The sequence below is a fragment of the Acipenser ruthenus genome, chromosome 4 (assembly GCF_902713425.1).
Source record: "Acipenser ruthenus chromosome 4, fAciRut3.2 maternal haplotype, whole genome shotgun sequence".
Taxonomy (NCBI): domain Eukaryota; kingdom Metazoa; phylum Chordata; class Actinopteri; order Acipenseriformes; family Acipenseridae; genus Acipenser; species Acipenser ruthenus.
Genome location: NC_081192.1, coordinates 84,319,540 through 84,343,661, shown reverse-complemented (window position 1 = coordinate 84,343,661; position 24,122 = coordinate 84,319,540). Strand labels below are relative to the sequence as shown.

At 40.6% G+C, this 24,122-nt stretch overlaps 1 protein-coding gene across 15 annotated transcripts in view; it reads right to left on the bottom strand.

Annotated features, from left to right (window-relative positions):
• The window catches only part of LOC117400581 (obscurin-like), a 156,283-nt gene that overhangs the window by 51,090 nt on the left and 81,071 nt on the right, over positions 1 to 24,122 (bottom strand). For 13 of the 15 annotated variants that reach the window (XM_059022963.1, XM_059022965.1, XM_059022966.1 and 10 more), the window contains 14 exons: positions 23,590 to 23,862; positions 22,507 to 22,773; positions 21,686 to 21,961; positions 19,838 to 20,110; positions 14,969 to 15,259; positions 13,012 to 13,281; positions 11,304 to 12,620; positions 9,062 to 9,343; positions 8,504 to 8,585; positions 5,162 to 5,283; positions 4,635 to 4,832; positions 4,044 to 4,097; positions 3,326 to 3,424; positions 1,467 to 1,685 (listed from right to left, as the gene is read on the bottom strand). In XM_059022963.1, coding sequence (XP_058878946.1) covers positions 1,467 to 1,685; positions 3,326 to 3,424; positions 4,044 to 4,097; positions 4,635 to 4,832; positions 5,162 to 5,283; positions 8,504 to 8,585; positions 9,062 to 9,343; positions 11,304 to 12,620; positions 13,012 to 13,281; positions 14,969 to 15,259; positions 19,838 to 20,110; positions 21,686 to 21,961; positions 22,507 to 22,773; positions 23,590 to 23,862 — 4,023 coding nt within the window. The remainder of the gene's footprint in view (positions 1 to 1,466; positions 1,686 to 3,325; positions 3,425 to 4,043; positions 4,098 to 4,634; positions 4,833 to 5,161; positions 5,284 to 8,503; positions 8,586 to 9,061; positions 9,344 to 11,303; positions 12,621 to 13,011; positions 13,282 to 14,968; positions 15,260 to 19,837; positions 20,111 to 21,685; positions 21,962 to 22,506; positions 22,774 to 23,589; positions 23,863 to 24,122) is intronic. The other 2 variants (XM_059022974.1, XM_059022973.1) reach the window with 2 other exon arrangements.

Here is a 24,122-nt window from a genome sequence, read left to right as displayed (position 1 = left end):
TCCTGCTTTATTTTAAGGGGCACTCTGTATATTAGCTGTTGACAATTAGCTTACTAAGAAATGAACAACTTTTGTTCATTTTCTGTTAACATTAAGTTATGAATGGATAGGGTTTAATTTGTCAACAAAAAGGTAATGCAAATATGTAATGCAATGTGTTCTTAGCAAAAATAAATACAGTATATATATAATTTTAAAAACTGATTTTTGTTATAATTCATATTTGTGTGCGGTTGAAATCATCCTTAACAAACGTTTACTTTTTGCTTAAAAAAAATTGTTCCTATCAGACTGTAAGTAAGCAATAAGACCCGACAAGGTGGACAGTATTGGGCAATACTGGACTGCCCAAGGGCACTTGAAAGGAGAGTCTTATTGTGCTTAGAAAATGGGCAACTGTTACAAAAAAAAAGTTTTGTGGTTTAAATTAGGTTGTTCAAGGATATCTGTCCAGGTGAAAAGGCACTTATGCTGGTACCTTTTATTTCCTGGCCATCTACTGGAAGTTAATGTACCCCACTGCCAAGGGTACTAGCCAATGAGATGCCACAAAATACAAAGCCCATTTTCTAACAGAAAATAACAACCAGTGTAAACTCTCCTCTTAAATTCAGAGATTCGTGCAAAAAAAACAGCAATTTTCTTACTCATAGATGTACCTGTATATTATATATATATATATATATATATATATATATATATATATATATATATATATATATATATATAGAGAGAGAGAGAGAGAGAGAGAGAGAGAGAGAGAGAGAGAGAGAGAGAGAGAGAGAGATTGTGAAAGACTACATCCCCCAGAATGCCACAGGAGGGAGCCAGATTGAGATTCACCTGGCTACAATATGTCACCTGTCTGTGATTAACTGGTACATATATAAGACAGCAGAAATGTTTGTTCAGGGCAGTCTCTAGCCTGTGTGAAGAGAGAGGCTGTCATTTGTGAAGTGACCTGTGTAGTTCCTAAAAGGTAGTGTGTGAAACCTTTGTGTTTGTCAGAGTATTTTTCGTTAATCGGTAAACGGATTAGCTGTTCGATTTTAGGTAGAACTGAGAAAAAGTTTAGTTAGCGCTCCAAAATGGAGTTAGGTTTTTGTTTTGTTTCAGTTGTCTTTTTATTTTCTGTAAATAATAAAAATGAAAGTGTTTTTTTTCATTGTACATGTTCTGTATATAGAGTTATTTTTTGCAACATTCTTTTTCTTTTTTTCTTTTTCATATGGTTCATCATTTGAAAACTGTCAGACAAAAAGGTACTGGATCTGGGATAAGGTGCGATCCGGCACAAATAAACCCCTGTGAATGAGTATGCTTACAATACGAGTTTGCCACCATGTGTGTGGATAATCCTTGTTTAGCCCACATACCTCTATGTTGTTGGTGTGGTAGTTAGACTATCCAGGTACATGTGGTAGTGGCTGGTGTTTAAAGTGAGACTGTTGAAGGTCCTCTCTTACCCTCCACCACGTCGAGGTGTGCTGTGCAGATCGACTGGCCTGCCATGTTGGTGGCGATGCAGGTGTAGGTGCCGCTGTGTTCTGGGTCCACGTCGAGCAGGATCAGGCTGTGCTGCATGTTGGAGCTGGCCACTTTATACCCAGGCGTCGTTGGCTTGATCCACAGCACATCCTCCGCAGACTCCTCCTTCAGCCAGGTGATCGTGGGCACTGGAGAGCCTGAGGAAAGTACATCGAGCTTATATCTTACAAACACAGAGGATACTGGAGAGGGATAGGGAGATTGACCTCACCTCTCAAAAATATACTCAATCGGTGGGAAAAACAGAGGTGCAGAAAAAACAGTTGAAATAATCGTGTATAGCACTGTTCAGTGGATCTCCTTTGAAAATAACCCTTATATGTTTATTATTATTATTTATTATCCAGGGCGACTTACAATTGTTACAAGATATCACATTATTTTTACATACAATTACCCATTTATACAGTTGGGTTTTTACTGGAGCAATCTAGGTAAAGTACCTTGCTCAAGGGTACAGCAGCAGTGTTTCCCACCGGGGATTGAACCCACAACCTTCTGGTCAAGAGTCCAGAGCCCTAACCACTACTCCACACTGCTGCCCTATATGGATAAAAATGTTTATGCATTTTGTAGCCGAACTAAGGTATCTTTTAATTGAATGTTCAAATGCATTTTCAAAACAATTTTAGTCTGTGTTAACCAGTTTGTAAGCAATGGCAAGTCTTTTTTCTATAAGCTTTATTTGGGAAAGTCTGCGTACTGGTGAGCTAAGTTACCATTAATTCAATGCATCTTAAATACAGTATAATTTTATATACAACACAGTGTGTTTTTTTATATTTCAGATATTCTGCTTTGGTAAATTTGTTAAGTACCCTAATAACCCTAATGTTATTTTACGAATGTGGCCTATAACTATATAAACCCTGAAAAAAATCAGCTTGCTGCTTTCACCTGCACTATTAAATGTTAATATTAATTCCCTTCCGCTGGTAACAACACGCATGTGGGTTAGATTTACTGAACTTCTGTTACAAGTATTGCAATGAATGTAGACAATTTTGAGAGGAAAATTATTTAATTAGATGATAATTAATAACGACCGTATGCATAGGAAAAAACTCTGAAAGAAAGAAAACAAGTGCTATAGACTATACAAATGCAAAACAAACCCCATTGTGGCAGTCTGGCTCGCAGTGGTGACTTCACGGACCAGGAAGTAGAAACCAAAACAATGGATGGGCGGTTGAAGCTGAGTGCAACGGCACTCAGCGTATTTATTAATAAACAAAACAAAAGATTTAAACAAAACAACAAAAAACAAAACAAAAGGGAACGAGGGCCAAACGAATCAACAAACAAACAAGTAAGTGTCGTGCTGGATAATCCAGCACGTTTTAGCAATTGTTTTTTAAATGTTGCTCGCTCTCTCCGCTCCCCGTACTCTCCTCTGTACACCCAACCTCGAGTGCAGAGAGCTGCAGGTTTATATACTCTGGCCGAGGGATTAACTAGTTGTTAATTATCTTATTATCCCTCGGCCAGAGTCTGCACGCGTTTGGTAAGGATGCATGACTGTCAGCTAGTTAAATAATCAGTAGCTGATCAGCCATGCATCCTCATGGGGTTTTTAAATATAATAATAAAAGACGCGGCGCTTTTACCAGCGCCACAAACAAAAATACAAATAATAATACATAGGGGCGGGACACTCCGCCACACCCATCCATTACAAAATCAAAATGAATGAAAAAATATCAAACACTGATAAATAGGGCTCCAAATGTGTAAAGAACAGAAACATGAACATTCCCAGCTGTCCCTAGAACCTTACCTTCCACTTTCACAGACAGGGTGATACTGGAGCCTTTCTTTACCCTCCTGTTGGAGAATCTCTCCAGGAAGCGTGGAGGAACCAGCATCTGCTTAGCACCTACACAGCACAGAATTAAACAACATGGAACCAGCTTTGTGCCAAGTGAAAAAGAAACCCAGTGCTAACCTACACTATACACATATACACTATACACATACAGAAGACTCTCGCTAATCCAAACCCTGGTAGTCTGAAGTGACCTAGAATCCGAATCATGATATATACTACCTTAAAGCAATGCATGCTGATAGCAGCTGTAGAAACCAAACTTCAGTGTCATAATGCATAATGCAGCAGTTTCTGAATGTTTCTATTCAGGGTTATTACTGATTTTTGCAGATAAGTATATGTAAAATGAAGAGAAGTCATTTTTAGTACGGTACAAATTACCATTAGTACTGTGTGTATGAAATTATAAAGCCACATAAATGACTAGGCATTAACTGTAAAGAAAAAAAAAATGCTAGTACTAATAATTCTAATCATAGTTGCTCAAAGCATTCGAAGTGTACTTTGAAAAAATGCAAGGAGGCCATTCCAGTAGCTGATTGATCTCAGATTTGTCAACTTTGTCAAGTTAGGTCTTAAAGGATCCAAGTGATTCTGTTTCGACAACACGACTAGGTAGCCCATTCCATTTGCTTCTTATAACGACAATGAAAACCGTTACATTTACCCTTTGCTTTGCCTGCTTCTGGTTTGCCTACTTCAGCACCCCGCTCTCCAGGACCTTTAAAGAAATGTTTTTAGATAAAGCAGATTAATATTATAGTAGCATCCATGTATATTATCACGGTCAGGAAACTGTAACATATTGTAAATCCAATTGCATTTAATAGGGGAGATGGTATATTCTTGTATAATGTTGTAGTAACCTATTTCGATACAGACTTTATTATTTATTTATTTTTACGGATGAAGAGGACAGACAAATAGGTAACATAAATTCTGATACTTTGTATAATGTGACAAAAAATGCCCTTAGCATGTTTAACCAAAATTGGATAAGGGGTTCTCTTTATTTATGTAAAAATGTAAGTGTAACATCAGAGAGACAGACAGCCATATGGGCTATGATTTATCAATAATTTGTGGAAAACCTTACAAGTTTCATAACATTTAATAAGAAGTTTGTTAAACTCTACAGTGTGACATACATGTCCCCACTGTATCCTTGTTGACGGCTATATTCATCAACAGAAATTAAAGCAACAGCTTATCTTAAGTTCAGAAAGACGTAAAGCCACGTTATCCCCTGTGTACGTACTCTTCACAACCAGCCTGGCGGAGGAGTATGCCGATCCAGCTGAGTTGCTGATGTAGCTGGAATACTCTCCAGCGTCCTCCTTGGAGACTTCCAGGATCTCCAGGGAGTGCAGCCCCTTCTCCTCACACATGAGCATCCTGTCCGAGGGCCGTAGGGGCTGCCCATCTTTGAACCAGTACACGCGGGGTGAAGGGTAACCTGCAGAGTGGAAGAGACTTGGTTACGAAAGGGGACAATGGAATCTTTAATCAAGTCTTTTTCACTGCTCTCTAAACTCTTGTGTAGCAGAAACTTTGTGCAGAAACAGGCACACTTACAGGTCAATTCATGTACATTCGGATCAGGTCTTTTTAAAAGACAAAAAGTAAAACAAAAATTTTAAAAAAGTGAATCGCCTTTTCCAGAATATGTTTTCATTTTCTTATCGAAGTCAGATGAAACTCTGCCTGTCTGGCTTTCTTCTCACAAGCTCACCAAAAGCATGTACACAGTAAGAAAATACATTGTTGAACCTTGTTGTTGTTTACCTTTCACTTGGACGTGCATTTTAGCGATGGGAGCTCCGGGGCTCACAAGAACATCATGAAGCTCTTCCAAAACCTGGGGAAGCTGCTCCTCTTCAGCCATAGACTCCACTCCCTCCTGCTCTCTGGACACGAGACAAAGAAAAAGGATTCAAAGTACATTCTTGTATAATACAGTGCAGTCCGTTTATAAGAATCACTGATATAAGAATCAACCGCATATAGTGATCAAAACCACTGGGACAAAATCATTTCTATACTAACCAATATAAAATAATCTGCTTGTAAAAATCAAGCAATCCGCTTATAAGAATCATTTCAGGGCAAACTGACTACATGTATGTGACAGAGACCAAATGATTCTTGGTGATAAATCTCCCTCCCAACCTGTGAGGGCGCTGTGTAAAGAGAACAGAGTGTCCTGTACTGGACGGACCGACAATTAATTCCCAGGGTTAGGTGGAAGTCAGCCATCTAGAAAGGGGGCGGAGTTACGGTACACCAAGTCATCAACCCGGAAGGGAAGCGATGTGGCAGCCTCGGATTGGAGGAGAAACGGTTGCAATCGCTAACCTAGGGGGCGTGACTGACGGTATATAAGGGGACGTAGCGAGATGATCTGTTCCTTTGTATGGTTAAACGCTGAACCGGAAGGAGAAACGTATTGTTATCGTGAGTGTTTTGTTTGTTTTGTCTTGTCTAAAATCTACTTACTTGTTTGTTATTAGATGGCTAACACGATCCGGAGCTGTCGCTACAGGCCAGCACTAAACCCGGACAACACTGCACTTGTTAATGATAAATTGTATTTAACCACGAGCACTACAGCACTCACTTTGGACTTGTGACTGTGTTTGTATTAACTGTGTGTGTTTAAATACCGTGTTTATTGTTTCGGGACTGAACCTGTGGATTTAACTTAGCAATACACATCGTTGTGTATTGTGTGTAATGCCAGTTCTCATTATTCTTTACTGTTGTCATCAGACTTTGGATTATAAATAAACCATCATTTTACCAGTACTTTGTTGTTTGTCATTGTCTTGAGCACTGCATCACCTCTACACCTGTGCACTGCAAACCACTTTGCCACAATGTAATACGGTACTTGATCAAGTGCAATGACATGTACAGCCAATAAAGCTGTTTTTGAATATGAATTTGATCACATCTCGCGCGATTAGGCACGTACCCAGCGTGGATCGTGAAATGAAGCAAGAAACACTGCATTGTTTGTAATCAAAGAGTGATTGCACCACTGCATTGTGCAGGTATGTTTTTTTGTGTTCTCTGTTGGTTTCAATAAAGTGAGTACAGCAGTATTATTGTGTGATATGCATGTAGAGGGAGTGGGATTGCGATGCGGTGCGGTGAGGAGGAGGAGGAGGGGGGGGGGGGATTGCGCAGCTTTGCATCTCCGCTTAATGAAAAACTGTGAGATTTGCATCGTAACAGAAAATAAGTAAGCCACAGATGCTTAAATGCAGTGGCAGTCCTGACAGTAAAATACTGTACTGTAATGCCATTTTAATTCAAAGGCCATTACACCGAACGGCAGTTAAACTAGGCACACTCACGAGACGATTGCTTCTCAAGTATATTGTAATAAAATAGGATTCTGCAGCCTTGAGTAAACATAATCGTGATCATATAACAAGTTGCTAACCCACGAGGACTTGTTTTGATGTCCTCAGTGATTGAGCACCATTGACATCTGTATATTGTATTTAAACTGCTGACGCGCAGAGGCACTTTTCCTAATTGTAATATGACGTGGACGAGGGCAGTATAAATGATCAGGCTGGAGTCTTGATTTACAGTTTAAAACCGGTGTTGGTTTTATTTTTCTTACAGTGTGGTGGGGAAACAACCGCTAATGAAACAAACAAACAAAATAAACCTAGCTTTCAGTTGGAGCACTAACAGTACTCTCCTGCCTAGACTACTGCAACTCCCTCCTGGCTGGCCTCCCTGCGTCCGCCACCCGTCCGCTCCAGCTCATCCAGAACTCTGCTGCCCGCCTGGTGTTCTCTCTGCCTCGCTTCGCCCACGCTACTCCACTACTCCGCTCGCTCCACTGGCTCCCGATCACCGCTCGCATCCAGTTCAAGACTCTTGTACTAGCCTACAGATGCCTTAACCAGACTGCACCCAGCTACCTCCAGACCCTCATCTCTCCCTACACCCCCACTCGACCTCTCCGCTCCGCCTGCACTAGAAGACTAGCTCTACCTCCGCTATGCTCCCCTGCCTCCAGAGCCCGCTCCTTCTCCACCCTTGCTCCGCAGTGGTGGAATGACCTTCCTACAGATGTCAGGACTGCCCAGTCCCTGACCACATTCCGGCGCCTCCTTAAGACTCACCTCTTCAAAGAGCACCTGTAGAACTCCTCTGTTTGTATCCTGGGACACTATCACCCTTCATGTAAATGTGCTTTATTTTGCTCTTATCTGCCCCCTATTTTACTGCATTTAATCCTGTACTTCAGAATACTGTAATCTGCCAAGTGTTTAACCTGTAGTACTTTGTATTTAATCACATCCTGATGTAACTATCGCTATTTAATCATATCCTGATGTAACTATCACTATTATCTGCTGTATTATTGAATTGTGGTTTGTCACACTTGTACTTTGCTTGAACAAAAGTTATTGTATTTCTTGCTCTTATTGTATTACTTGTATTGTAACACTTGAAATGTATTTGCTTACGACTGTAAGTCGCCCTGGATAAGGGCGTCTGCTAAGAAATAAATAATAATAATAATAATGTGGTCCCTGTGCATACATGCGGGAACTCATGACATCTAGTGGTCAACCCACTTTACTGCAGGGAACAAAGCTTTAATTCTCAAACTAACATACTGATTCTGCAGCACTTCACCACAGTAATCCTATCAGTCCACTTTTAAGAATCAACTGCTTATAAGAATCAAATCATCCCGTGCACTATATATATATATATAACACTTCATATTAGCTGCTCATTTACAATTTACTTTGAGTTGTTGTGATTTGAAGTTTTTGAAGATTCTGATCAATGTGAATTAAAGATTACTAAATGACAAGCTTGGTTTCTTCTCACCCAAACTAAGCTGTTTATAGTGGAAAACACTAATGGAGGCTTTGAGTAAATTGCTGATGCTCATAACATCAATATATATTGTAACTCCTGAATGCGTCTAATACTTTTGCACAGCAGTATATATATATATATATATATATATATATATATATATATATATATATATATATATATATATATATATATATACTGCTGTGCAAAAGTATTAGACGCATTCAGGAGTTAGGGTAACCCTTATAGTTGTGAAGGTGTGATGCTTACCTTGAGAGATAGCCTTTTGCACTGACATATGATGAAGTCTCAGTTGCATCAGCCGCAGTGTCATAGTCAGAGCTGCAGGAAACTGGAGATAAAACAAAAAATTAGGGTTTCACAGAACCTGAATCATTCCCAACAAAATCATACTTTTGTTGGGAATACCTAAAATGAATTTAGCAACTTTCAATTTTTTTTAATAACATGCTTATCATCTAAAATATAATTTTAAGAGTAATTCCTAATTGCAAAATGGTTGATTGTACATTTAAATCTTTCAGGTACTTGCTACAGAAGACACAAATATACATATAAAAATGTTAATAAAAACAAAAAAGATTTGAAAAAAACTAAATTTAGTCATTACACATTGTGACCTAAGTTATCCAAAAAAAATTTATTCAGAAATCGGAAAAAAAATATGAGTGGTGCTGAAACCAGACCCTCAAAGACCTTCTGGAGATAGAAAGAAGATTAGCCACTTTTGTGTTGAGCAGCAGTAGCTAGAGGAGTACTATGGATCGCTTATGGTGGCCTGTAGATCCCAGGCTCTAGGATACCCACCATCGACTCTGAGCTCAGCTTTGGTGGAGGCAATGCCACTGTAGTTCTCAGCCATGCAGCGGTACACCCCCATGTCAGTGGGGTAGACGGCAGTGATGATGAGCTGGTGGCAGCCCTCCTGGTCCTCATTGATCATGTAGTGGTCGTTCTCTTCAATCAGCTTGCCATCTTTGAACCAGCGGATGGAGGGGGGAGGCTTCCCACTGACCACGCAGTCAAAGCTGACCGGATAACCGTCCTGGACATCCTGGCTTTGCAGCTCGGTTAGGAAGACGGGGGGAGCTTATGTGATATTTGGGATGAGATGAGATGAGATGGGATGGAGAAGGAAGAAGTTTAGCCAAGAGCAACATAAAACCACAAGATAAAAATAGACATAATTGAAGATAATGAACTATGTCACTGACTTAACAACACAAACAATTCAGCGCAATAGTGAGTTATTATTAGGCTTGCTGCTTTTCGATTTTAATCCGTACAGCTCGTTAAATGTCGAATTTCCAAAAGATATGGGTTTGACTGAAATAATTTATAATTTATATTTATAATTTATAATTTATATACGATAAACGTCGGTAAAACCACTCACTATTTCTTTTTTCTTACCAAAATTATAATTTAGAAATCATCGCTAGTTTGTGTAGTTTTAAATTTGCTGTCTGGCCCATCTCCGTTCCGCTCTGAATGGCTAGGGGTCACTGTCAGTCAACTCAGTGGCTACTGTAGTTTTACCGTCAGTCATTTCATCCTGTTCTGACAGATCTAATTGACTGAAGCAGCACTAGAATGCTCTCATTCATTTAAATGACTGTCAATCATCAAACCTGCACTGACTGTTCATTTTCATTTGCCAGCTACAGCGCCTGTCATTTAAAGCGCCTACTTTGAAATTAGCAGGTTAAGGTGTAGGTAGGCTTTTGCTATAGGTATATACGGTGACAGTTACTAGTTTGATTTGAAAATGGGGCGCAAGAGGAAAACATTTAATGAGTATTGTGCACAATCCCTTGAACAGTGGCTGAAGTCGCCACGTCAGGACAAAGCACTCGGAGTCCAGCTGTGCTGAAGCAGGAGAGGGGTGGAGCTCAGACTCTGGATAGTAAGTGCAAGTTAGTTCTGTTCAGCTATCTAATGTTTTGTTGCATGTCGAATATGAGACTTTTCTCAATGGCATAAAAAGTCTGGTGTTTTTTTAAGCATAAAGGTCGATTTCACCCATTCTCTGCTTTAATTGAAAAATAAAGTTAAAAAAAGGGTCAATTCTTCCAAAAATAAACGTTGATAATAATTGTCGATTTGGCAAAAAAAATTAAAATCGAATAGTAGCAAGCCTAGTTATTATTCATGGAATACTGTAGGTTGTGTGTAAGTGTAAAAAATGCCGTCACAATGTTGCACGAGATGCAAGGCTAAGAAAAAAGGTTCCTGGAATGACTAGAGCTTGCACCAATCACCATCTCCTTTGCTCACATGTACTCCTCACTTCTAGTAAAATGATTTCTCCTTGGTCCACTGTACTACAACACCCTTATATATCAATTATTATATATATATATATATATATATATATATATATATATAGATATATATATATATAGATATATATATATATATATATATATATATATATATATATATATATATATATATATGTATTGAATGTACTATGCCCTGAATTTAATGTATTATGCATTGTTCCTCACTTTCACTATCTCGTAAAGCGCTTTGTGATGATGGTCCACTGTGAAAAGCACTATATAAAATAAAGATTGATTGATTGATTGATTGTTTTGAAATTATTTTCTTATCCCTTTCTAAAATGTTAAAGATTGTTATGATGCATTGTTAGCCTTTCCTTATGCTCACTCAGCAGTTGTTAGTGAAGGCAGAAAGGCAGAGATCAAAGATCTGTCATAATGTTTTCCACAGGTACACCACAGAAGTCACATAATCAACAATAGGAGACACATAGATCGGTATTGATTTCCAGTAGCTTATTATATTTCCAAATAGTCTTTAGAATTTAGTTGGGTGTTTTGCTTTGACAATTGATTATCTGAAGTTCATGACAGTCAGTCACATAAGCACGTTATCAGTATATTGACTGGCCCTTACTATACCTAGCCCTAAGTGGTTAACAGCTCCCCACTGTATCTAAGATAGAAACTTTCCTAAACCATGACTGCCAAGAAGCCTTAAGCATTATACAGACTTTTAGTGCATTCCACAAAAGCAGACTAACCAGAACCAGCAGGAGAGTAAACAGGCTGGACTTTCTCCTGTGTGGGGGTCAGCTCCCCTTGATCGGTCAATGGGGGTGGCATCTTCATAATACAAAGCTCCACTTTGCGCAGGCCTTCCTCCAGGATTTCAGTTTCTATGGGGACACCCTGGGCGGTAAACATCTCCTGGAAGCGTCTGCAGGCGGCCTGAGCCTCAGGAAGGGTGTCAAACTTGATATATATGTACTTGTCATCTTCCCGGTAGGTGTGCTTGTCCGCAGACTCTAGCTCTCCTTCATCGGCACTAACAAATGTTTCTTCCTCCACATCTGGCATATCCTGGGATAGCCTGGTCCTCAAGAGCCGCCTCAGCCTTTTTCCAGCTTTCCTTATGCCGTCATCTATCTCGCTTCCTGAGGAGCTCTCAGGCTCACTGTCTGCACTGTACCCATATTGAAGCTGCTTGGGCCCCCTGCTGGGCACGTCCCGGTGACTACCCACTGTCACCTTGGCACTGTGGACTCCTCTACCAAGCTTGTTGGACAACTCACAAGTGTATACTCCGGTATCTTTAGGGGTCAGGGCTGTAATAATCAAGGAGCATGTCCCATCGTTGTAGATGTCAATGTGGTGGTGGCGTCCATCAGTCAGTTTCTCCCCATCTTTCAACCAACAGACCTGGATGTCTGACTTGCTGAGCGACACACATTCTAGATGAATAGTCCCGTTGGGCTCACAGGTCTGGTCCTTGAAGACCTCTCCAAAAACAGGGGCTCCATGTTGCTTAAGTTCCTTCCTGGCTTTGAAGCCCTTGAAGGCAGCCTGAATCTTGATAGCTGCCTCAGTCATTTCAGATTCCTCCTCTTTACTCATTTCGATTGCCGGTTCTTCAGCAACGGCTTGTTGGGTAATAGGAGCTTCAGGTTCTACACCAGAGGGCTCCCAGAGTTTCCAAAACTGTTTGGTAGCAATAGTCTGTGCTTGACCACCTTCTACAGTCACTGTAGACTGGCCTGCTTTCTTGAGGTAAGAGACTAAGGAAGGTGTACCTGCCCTTGAGTCATCATCTGAGCTTGTGAAGAACTGTTCTATGTCGCTTGGTCTGGGAGGCTCTTCTGATTTCCCCTTCTGCTTGGAGACCTTGTCGTCTCCTTCAGGCACCTCTGAGATGGAATCCAAAGTGGGCTCTCTGCTCATTCTGCGTTTTTTGGCCAGGGCCTCCCACAGTAGATGCAGGTCCCCCTCTTGGGCAGCTTCGGGAGGCAAGCTGGGTTGGGTTAACAATCCTTCTACATCAGTGGTGACTGATATCTCCATTCCATCTTGGTTTACCTTGGCTGCATGGTGATTAAAGCGGAAAATGCATTAGTTGAACACTTTAGCTTTTATTTGACCAGTTTTGGAGGCAAGTACATTTAACCCCTGGACCAACCATTCTTGATCGATATGTCAGACCCAAACCATGAAACTTCAAAATGTCCTTCATCTACTTCAATATTATATAGATTAGTAACAATAATAATAATAATAATAATAATAATAATAATAATAATAATAATAATAATGGGAATGCTGTTAAAGTGTGCAGATACAGATGGTTTCTGGTGCATAAAAACACAATGGAGATAATTCAGGATTAAACTGAGATAAAGACAGTAAGAAAGAACGTGTCATTTAAAATGACTTGCTTTATTCATAATAACGATGAGAAAAATAACCATATCCTACCTCCAAGGTCCAGGCTCACAGAGGTTTCTGCCCCAGATGAGGTGACACAGGTGTAAACTGCCTCGTCAGCAGCCCTGAAGTCCTGGATGATCAGAGCTTGTCTCTTTCCATCTGAGACCACCTGGTACTTCTTCCCAGGCTGGATGCTCTTGTTGTCCTTCAGCCAAGTAACAACGCTGTTATCAACCGACAGCTCACACTCCAAGCATGTGGGCTCCCCCACCTTCACGACGGGGCTGGACAAAGGCTTTATCACGGCAACTGGGGCTTCTGAAAAATAAAATCGATCACACAGAGAAGTTAGCTAGGGGAGATGTCAACTGCAGGTGCTAAAGCAGACATGCTGGTCTAGGCAGATTGCTGTTGCACCCAGAACCTTTTTTGTTTGTTTTGTAACTTTGCTTATCCTTTCACCCACTTATTAAAAGCTTTTTGCACAACAAGACTTTTTTAAAAGTTAGTTTGAACAGAGGGAAATGAGCTACACCATAGTCTATTTAAATATACAGCCACCATTTTCCCCAATAAGTTCCTATACTATCAAACACCAGTAGCTTTATCTGGGTTGTCAATCATTGCCATGTTGTGATGTTACCTTGAGGAAAAAGATAATTAATACTAAACAAGACACAAAATAGCCAGATCCAAAACCATAAATAAATTGGGTTTGGTCAATATAGGTAAAGGACCCACTGCATTACCTGGACCTCCAAGTTCAAAAGGTTCTGGACAGAAGAACATTAAATACCCTTACAATATTTTTCATAAACCAAAACTTGCAAACATGCAAGTGCATTGTGCAAACTCTAATACACACTTACTCTGTAAATTAGTTAGGCTCAGTCTACGCATACCCTTATACAAATTTCCTGTAGTAAAAGCATAGCAAAGTGTAATAAAGCACAGTGAAAGCATGGTGACGCATATTTAAGCATTGCAAGGTATGGTAAAGCATATTAATAATCTTGGCAAACCAGGGTAAACTATGGTAAATGCATAGTATAACCATGTGAAAAATAAAGTATAACTGCAAAAAATACCATGCAACAAATACTGTGGTAAACTTTTATAAGGGTAATCACAGAAAATATATTAACACAAAAGTTTAAAGCAGGTTGCACCCAACCCCATTTTCAAAGCTTGTTGCAAGCAGCCAGCTGGGGTACGTGTGGATGTTGTGCTGACTGTTTGCTGGCTGAGTAGGATTAAGCAAAGCATCTGTTTGCAACATGTTTGTATCCTTTCTGACTGTTTACAAGGTTATACCATAGTACAATCAGGTGGTGTGCTGTATGTGGTTGGTTATAAAACTTCTAACACAACTGGCTGCACAATGAAGATGCTTAGGTGAAGACCAAGCTTAAAAGTCTACTAGAACTATGTTAATATTATTATTTGGTATGTTACCTAAATACCTGAATGTCCCAAAAAAACTTTTTAGATAAAGGTAAATTAACAAAAACTAAAAGATTACTATTAATCATAGAAACTGGGGCTTTTAAGTTAAAAAAAGTTTTCATGTAAATCAACATATAACAGATGTTTTTGCAACACAAGCTTTGCTGGGCAAAAACGATGCAAACATTGGTGCACTGTTAAAAAGATCAGTGCAAATAAATAAATAAATAAAGCATCTAATCGTGCCATTGATTTTTTTTACCTTAATACCTTTGCATTTGGAATATGCAAAATGTAGTGCTGGCATGTTTGTTGTCAAAGAAGTCCAAGAGAGGAGATTACTATTGTTTTCCTAATTATGCTTAAGCTTTTAAAAGCATGCCAGAACCTAGCTTATTACATTATAACATTATAAATCTTGCTAAATTTCATTTGTATTAAAATCTTGTGCCAAAGTGAAAATGCAGTGATAACAACAGGAACTGGGAAGCTGCAAGCATTTCTTGCAGACATTCACATGTCGTGCGTGTGCAGAATCAAGCAGTGTGGCGACTCTCACCTAGCTGTACAGTTTGAGGTAAATGGACAGGCTCCCCGATGCCGGCCCTGTTTACGGCCGACACTCGAAATCGGTACCCTGTGCCGGGGATGAGGTTGTCCATCACAAACTCTGTGTTCCTAATGGGCTCGGTGTTGCATGGCAACCAGAGGACACTGTCTGCCAATCGCATCTCCACGTTGTAGCCGAGAATGGCCCCGCCGCCGTCATTAAGTGGTGTGAACCAGGACAGCGTCACCGATTGGCTGTTCTTACTCACTAGCTCCGGGTCTTCAGGGGGGTCTGGTAGAGCTATGGGTGGTATAGGGAGGAGGGCCAACATGGAGTGAAGAGCAGGACCAGATGGAGGAAACAACTACCTGCATGCTGTGGGTTTCGCAGAGTCTGCCCACCAAGTAGATGAAACTATATATTCACCACTCAGTTAAGCTTAAAGTGTTAGTTGGTAGGACTGTAAGCTTGAGGATACATGGGTCACACTTTTAAAAAGTTTCTGTTCATGATGATTATTGTTAGGGTTAGGGTTAAGGTTAAATATGGAAATCCGTGGAACAAATCACAAAACGATGATTTCTTTAAAAGAAAATCTAATCTTCGTCCAAATGTACCAACATATCTTCTAGAGTCACTGACCCACGTACAGCCCTACCAACAAGGCGTCTCAAAACATTTTCAAGTCAGTGTTTAATGCTCGTTCTGCAATATCCATTGATGCCACAGTTTACAAAAAGGTAAACTGTATAATTTCAATGAATGCTGCTGACTTTGTATAGTATTTAAATTAAGTTACAGCAGTATTAGGTAACATTTGTGTATACTTGGGACTTCAAGACATTGATCACCAGTAATGGCAATAGTTACTACTTTACACATGTACCATTAAAGTGTGTTACATAAGACATATTCCGTTTTATACTTAATTGATATAAACCATTTTTATACTTAATTGACGTAAACCACCCCATTCTAATCAATCGTTTGGTATGTTGTGTGGGTATTGATGGCACTGTTTTACAGTGGTTTAGATCATATTTGTCAGATCGCAAACAGTGTGTTTCTATGGATGGTTATACATCCAACCCTAGTTCAGTATCTACAGGTGTGCCACAGGGTTCCATTTTAGGACCCTTACTTTTAACATCTATATGCTGCCACTTGGACAGATTATACGTTGTCATGGTCTGAGCTTTCACTCATACGCAGACGACACACAATTATATATTCAGACTACACCTGATAGAAACGTGGCTGTCTCGGTACTTGACAGCCACGTTTAGAAAACCTGATAGAAACTGCTTGGCTCTCCCTGACAACTGAGAAACATTGATTGTTTTAGTTGGTGATTGACAGGCTTGAAGTTAAATCTAGTTCTGAAGTTAGGAATCTGGGTGTGGTTTTCGACCCCAATCTACCCTTTGAGACTTATATCCGCAATGTCACTAAGGTGTCCTTTTTTCATCTCCGGAACATCGTCCGTCTGCACCCTATCTTGTCCATGCCCGATGCAGAGAGGCTGGTACAGCCGCTGCTTCCAAGGCTGCTATTGGCAGGCTGCAATACATTCAGAACTCTGCTGTTCGCATTTTAACTGGCTCCACATTGGGTGCTCATATTACACCAGTTCTTGCCTCTCTGCATTGGTTGCCGGTCAAGCAAAGGATTGATTTTGATTCTCTGCTAACTTATAAGGCTCTAAATGGCTAGGCCCCAAATTATATCTCTGATTTGTTAACGAGGTACCTTCCCACTTGTAACCTTCACTCTGCGAATTCGGGTCTGTTAAGGATTCCAATGGCTAAGCTTCGTTCTATGGGTGACAGGGGGTTTCTGCTGTTATGCAACTAGGCTTTGGAATAATGTTCCGCAGGTGATCAAGGATGCTAATACCGTTCAAGCTTTTAAAAAACAACTAAAACGCATCTCTATGTACAGGCATTTCATCATTTTTAGGTTCAAGTCATTGTGCAATGTTTTATTTTATAATCTGTGCTATTTTTAACTATTTGCTTGTGTATTTGTTGTTGTATTTTGTTTTGTTGTTTTTAGTGTTATTGTTCTAAATTGTTCCGCGCTTTGAGATGCTTGCATTTAGGCACTATACAAAATAAAGATTATTATTATTATTATATATTATTCTATTGATATGATTTATGCCTGCTACTTAGTTACCTGCAGTTATGTGTGAATATGCAAATTACAACAAAATGTGAACATGTTTTCTTAGTAACCCATACCAAATGATCTCACTATGTAACACAATTTTTGTTCCTAAGTAGTAAGTGTTATTTCCTAATTGCTTATGCCTCAAAAGTATGGAAAATGGCTATTATTCCCCACAAACTTTGCTTTTGTGACCAGGACAGTGATATTTTGAAATTTACCTATTTCCAATGGGAAAACGGGCAAATTTGTGTCTTTTCGTTCACATAAAGTCAAAAAAAAACAACATATGAATCCATATTAACATGTATTTATACTAAAGTAATACAAAAATGACTACAAAAGATTTAGAAGTGAGTAGTTTTTCGAGATTTACGATTATACTGTAAATCACTTTCACGAATCAGCCCCCAAATGTAGTCTCCCATCATGTTCTCGTTATACTGTCCTTGGTAGCGGCGTTCAAAGTCCAGTATATCCTGGTGGAAGCGCTCGCCTTGCTCCTCCGAGTACGCACTCATGTTCTCCTTGAATTTATCAAGATGAGCATCAAGGATATGGACTTTGAGGGACATCCTACAGCCCATTGTGCCGTAGTTCTTCACCAGAGTCTCAACCAGCTCCACATAGTTTTCGGCCTTGTGACTGCCCAGGAAGCCCCGAACCACTGCGACAAAGCTGTTCCAAGCCGCTTTCTCCTTACTAGTGAGCTTCTTGGGGAATTCATTGCGCTCCAGGATCTTCTTTATCTGTGCTCCGACGAAGACACCGGCTTTGACCTTTGCCTCAGACAGCTTAGGGAAGAAGTCTTGAAGGTACTTGAAGGCTGCCGACTCCTTATCTAGAGCTCTAACAAATTGTTTCATAAGGCCCAATTTGATGTGCAGTGGTGGCATCAGCACCTTCCGGGGGTCCACCAGTGGCTCCCACTTGACGTTATTCCTCCCCACAGAGAACTCGGTCCGCTGTGGCCAGTCCCGCCTGTGGTAGTGCGCCTTGGTGTCCCTGCTGTGCCAAAGGCAAAGATAGCAGGGAAACTTGGTAAAACCGCCTTGGAGACCCATCAGGAATGCCACCATTTTGAAGTCTCCTATGACCTCCCAGCCGTACTCATCATACTTCAAGGCATCCAGCAAGGTCTTGATGCTGTTGTAATCCTCTTTGAGGTGCACCGAGTGAGCCAGGGGAAGAGACGGGTACTTGTTACCATTATGGAGCAGCACGGCTTTGAGGCTCCTGGATGAGCTGTCAATGAAGAGGCGCCACTCATTCTGGTTACAGGCGATTCCGATTGCCTCGAACAGACTGGTCACATTGTGGCAGAAGCAGAGCCCATCTTGACGGGTGAAGAAGCTGGAAAAAGGTTGGTGACGCCTCCTCTGATCTGCGACTTGCACACTTTCATCCAACAAGTTCCACTGCTTGAGCCTAGACGTTAAAAGCTCGGCATTGGACTTGGTGAGACCAAGATCTCTAATCAAGTCGTTGAGGTCGAACTTCATGGCTCTCTTTTCCCCTCTGTACCATCCTACAAAAATACATTTATTTCACCCATGACTAATGTGTAAGAGATTCTCGCAACATTTTTCATATATGATATATTTTTTCAATAACATTGAAAATTGTAAAACATTTTAAAATTAAAAACTTTTACTCTTTTAAAAATTTTAACAAATTTTATAACATAAAATTCCGAGCAACAATTGTCCATCTTACCTTCCAGAGTTTTTTTGCAGTGCTCGCAGGTGAAATGAGGTGCCCAGGGTTTGTCTTGATCCCCGACAGGCATGCCGAAATATGCCTTGTAGGCCTCACACATCTTAGCAGATGATTCCAAGGAGTACTTTTTCGCTCTTGTCTTGATAAATTGGCCGCAGACATAGCAAAATGCGTCTGCCGGATGCTTGCAGCCTCTTGATGCCATCTCAGAAAAATGCAGATATGTATCCACTTAGACAGCTGGAACTAAACTGAACTGGTGGGCTTAACACCCCTGTATTTATACTACTATTTATATTACTGGAAAGTTCTAGAAAGTTCTAGAAGTTACTCCAAGTTTACTCAGCACTGAATCTATATGGAATGTTCTGGAAAATAGGTACATTTCAAAATATCACTGTCCTGGTCACAAAAGCAAAGTTTGTGGGGAATAATAGCCATTTTCTTTACTTTCGAGGCATAAGGAATTAGGAAATAACACTTACTACCCAGGAACAAAAAAAAAAAAAAAAAAAAACACGGTGTAGCAATGCAGTGGTTCTACTTAAGCCTCAATGGGTGCAAAAAGACAGCAATAGTGGTGTTAGCCATTAACCACTGTGATAGCATTTTCCTATTTTGACCAAAGGTATTGCAAAGATATGAACCAATACATAGCGGAAATCTTTTTCCATACCATAGGAACATATCAGCACCAATATGCTACTGTATCATTATCACTGTGAAATGTGCTACAAACTGTGTGGCCAGTGTTGGCAATGCTGTGTTCTATTTATATTTTCTGCTAAGGATTCTTCCAGGTAATAAACTTGTGGTATTCTTTCAAACCCCTGTAGCATTATACACAGGCTCAGCTGTATACCAGTTTAATTCATTTTATTTGTAATTGTGCTATATCAAAGTAAACCGTTTTTTAATTTGAACCCTCAGGTGATTTAACAGTCATGTCTGTTCCCTTTCCATCCCACAAGCACTGAACAAATCTCTTACCGATCACTGTCAGTTTGGCAGAGGAGATGGCATCCCTGGCAGCAAACGTCACCTCCCCAGTGAGCTGTGGCCGGGCCACTTTAAGGATGAGCCTGTAAGAGTTCCCATCTGCTTGAATTGCCCAGGTGTCATCAGGGTGGATCTCAGAGTCGTTCATGTACCAGCTCACCTCAGCCACAGGTACAAACTCACTCAGGACACAGCTGAACTCTGCCTGGCCACCCACAGCAACTTCAGAATCCTCCAAGGGCCTCACCACATTCAGTTTCCATCCTTCAAATGGTAAAAATCAATGTACACTCTCACCATGGCTACTGGAGGTGGCTTACTCACACCTGCTAAGAATGTCAAATAAGCAGACCCTGCAGTCTCACAGGTAGGGGGTTGCACCAAGAATGCAGTTACTGTGCAATTCTATCAATGTAAACTGCAGTTACATTACTGAGTTAAACAGGGTTCTCCATGAATCTCCATTAATGGTATTGAGTTACAGTACCTATATTGGTACGAGATTTTACTGGCAAGGAGCAATGTGGATTTTGAATGTGGAGGACTACTCTTGGAATTGAAGCACAAGGTATGAATTGACAATAAACAGACAGATACAAAAAAAATCTCTATATAACCCAGGCCTTTTATTTTTCAATCTTTTAAACTGTAGCGTTGTACTCTGGTCTCTCTATTCATGGCTCCCACATAGCCGGTAAAAACGGGAAAAAATCGTATGCAGGTGGATGCTCACAGCTAAAACATAAACATAATACAACTCACCAGTTAGGTAAAGAGACACAGGTTTAGCAGCATGACTTGTATTAAGACTATTATCTTCACTTTCAGTGAAGCATAATGTTTTACTTATATTAAAACATCAGACAACATTATTAAAATTGTATTATAATGCTGCCTAATAAAAGTAATATATTTTATATTCTTATTCATAGGTCTACTAGATGTAATACAGTCAGTTTATTTTAATTTAGAGTGAACTGACTGCTGTAGTTCATAATGATTTGGGAGGAAATTGCCAGCAACACAGAATACAAGTTTCAATGTCTCAATTTATTCGCAGTGGGGTGGGATAGCCTGCTTATTCTCGAAGCGGTTTTGTTCCAGTAAGTTGTCTACAGTTTTCAAAATGTTTTAGGTAAGTGAAGATTTTTTTTTATTATTATTATTAATATTATTTTATTTTAATTTTGTAGTCTGCAATTTTTTTTTATTGTTTCCTCCCCAATTTAATAGTATCCAATTATTTTGTTTAGCTCAGCTCACTGCTACCACCCCTGCGCTGACTCGGGAGGGGCAAAGACAAACACACGCTGTCCTCTGAACCGTGTGCCGTTAGCTGCATGTTTTTTACACACTGCAGACTCACCATGCAGTCACCCAAAGCTACAGATTCGGAGGACAACGCAGCCTTGGGCAGCTTACAGGCAAGCCCGCAGGCGCCCGGCCTGACCACAGGGATCACTGGTGCACGGTGAGCCGAGGACACCCTGGCCGACCTAACCCTCCCCCCCCCCCGGGCTGCACTCGGCAAATTGTGCACCGCCCCCTGGGAGCTCCCGTCCTCGGTCGGCAAAGGAATAGCCTGGACTCGAACCGGCGACTTCCAGACTATAGGGCGCATCCTGCATTCTACGCGAGCGAATTTTAAAATTTCAAATATATATATTCCCTGTGAAGAAACTGCTATCTGGTATACTTTTGCCTTTTCAGCTCAACGAAAACAGAATGATCTACAATTGTGCCATCTATGATTGCTGTAACTTAAGCCTACAATGGTGGAGGTGATTTGAGATGTATTGATGTTCATGATTAGAATAATTTTCATTTAAAATATGTTACCTCTCACTGCCAGCAATGCCGAAGAGACAACGTTTCCAGCCAAGAAGGTGACCCTGCCGCTGTCCTCTGGTTTCAGGTTTTTGAGGAGCAGGAGATGTCTACGGCCACTCTCAAAGACCACCATTTCTGCGTTCTCAGACTCCTTCACAGGCTGATCGTCAATCAGCCACCTGTATGCGTGTAGCTCTGTCCTGGACAGGTAGCACTCAAAAAGGGCTTCGCCACCCTCCACGGTTTCCACGTTCTCTAGGCCCTGGATAATATCTATCGGCTTAGCTGTAAAAGGTAAAAAAAAAAAAAAAAAACATATTCTTATATGAACATGGGACACTTTTTGATCTCCCCATTCCAAGGTCTTTGTTGAAAAAGATAATTCAATCCTCATCCTCGACAGAACCTGTGCCAACTGCACCAAATGACATTTGCACAGATGTCTTGTTGCACAACACAAAATGACTGACAAAACTCACTCTACTGTATGTGACCAGTCAAATCAACCTTTGTGTTCCTCAGTGATGAAGGATGAGGCATGAGGGACAAGGTCTGCTCCAGCTATAGAATATGTTACCGGCTCTCAAGAGGTCTGTAAAGGGTGAATGGATAATACTAGCTTGCAAGATCAGCCTAAAATCCCTCTAAAACACCTCAGCAGACAGCTAAAAGAATAAAAGGTAAGATGGATGAACAGTCAGAGTGGGGAACCTTTAAGAAATCTACAAGAGAAGGAAGCATGAGCAGCATGAGAGAACATGATATCTTGATTTTCTGGATGAAGGTGTGTTTGCTTGTGGGAATCTCGCTCTTCACTCTGAAGAGCTCACCTTGTACATCAAGAAGAGCCACTACCCTGGTTCCCTCAGCTTCACAAGTGTACGTCCCACTGTCTTCTCGGGTGACATAGTTTATTTTCAATTTGGCGACGTTCCAGTCCTGTTCCACAACAATCCTCCGGCCATCAGGTTCGATCTGCCTGCCGTTCTTCTTCCACACAGCCTGCACAGGTCTGGAGTACTGGCAGATAAACTCGGCTGGCTTGTCTTCCTCTACAATCATGTCCTCCATTGGACTGACCACCTCTATGGTCGGATCTGTTGACCAACATGTCAGTGAGGACATGCATTACAAAGGCAACTCTTATCCAAGGCGGAGTCTACTGCTAAACAAGTGCCAGACACTCAGAAGCTTTGCGGAGTGTTAGCCAGTTTAGTGCTTGCAAAAAAAGGCATGATGGGTTGGTGTTCAGAAGTGTGCATGGTTAAAAACAATGGGCCAATTGGAGGTGGAATAAAAAAGATGTGAGATTTTTCATTTATCTTATGATGCCAATTATTAGTTTATCCTCATGGCTTAAATTCTAGCATATATTAATATATTTCAATTTAAATCCATATGTGGAAGCGAAGCAAAGCCGTTGGAGAATATTGTTACCCTTGTATGTTTTTAACTCTGCGGTTGGGGCAGAAACATACAACACATAACAAATTTGTACCCTTTCTTTGAAAAGAACTCTCTTTGAAATGAGCCACTCATGCACTTCAGGGGAACAGGAAGTTAATAGAAGCTGTGTTAGCCTTAGAGCTTCCACGCAACACATACGTGTATCAAGCAGGAAGAGCAGTTAACCCTTTCTTTGCCATACACGTGGCAAACCAAGCAAATTAAACTAAGAGACTCAAGCATTTAATTTAAAGGACTAGATTGAACCGTCCTGGAGATTATACTTTTCAAAATCTAAAGTCCAGTGTATTCATAATAAGTAATACATAGATCCACAATGTACAATTCAGTAGATTTAACTGAATCTGATGTGGTGATGTTCTAATGTTTTGATTCTAAAATGTCCACTTCTCGCCACAAGCCCTGTTGAAAGGGTTAACCAGAGCTGTTCTTGCTCTCTCAAATACCTTTGACTAATAATTTGGCTGAAGAAATTAGGCTCCCATATCGGAACGTCACTGTGCCTGAGTCTTCAGCAGCCAGGTTCTTTAAGGTAAGGGTGTGGGTGGTGCTGTTGTGGACAGCAATCTCGTTGAATGGACTGTTCTGCAGAGGAGAGCCATCCAGCCACCACTGCGCCTCCTTAATGCCCTTGCGAGAGAGCTGACAGGAGAAGGTGGCCTGCTCCCCCACAAAGACATCTGAGTTCTTTAAACCACACACTATCTTTATTTCCCCCTCTGTGGAGCAAGGCAGAGAAACTTGGCTTAACCAGTGCACTTCAGCTGCCAGATGCCTCTATAGCACTCATCTCTGACTATCCTCCTGTGCTCTAAGTCTATCTAGTTGACATTCCTAGTTTAATTGTAACCTTATGAGGCGAGTTAGATATCTAAATAAAAACAAGACTTTAACTTTAAAATTTACCCCAGTGTATTGAAAGATAAACTAACATTATCAATAAAAAAAGAATCTTGTTATATAACAGGATACATTATTT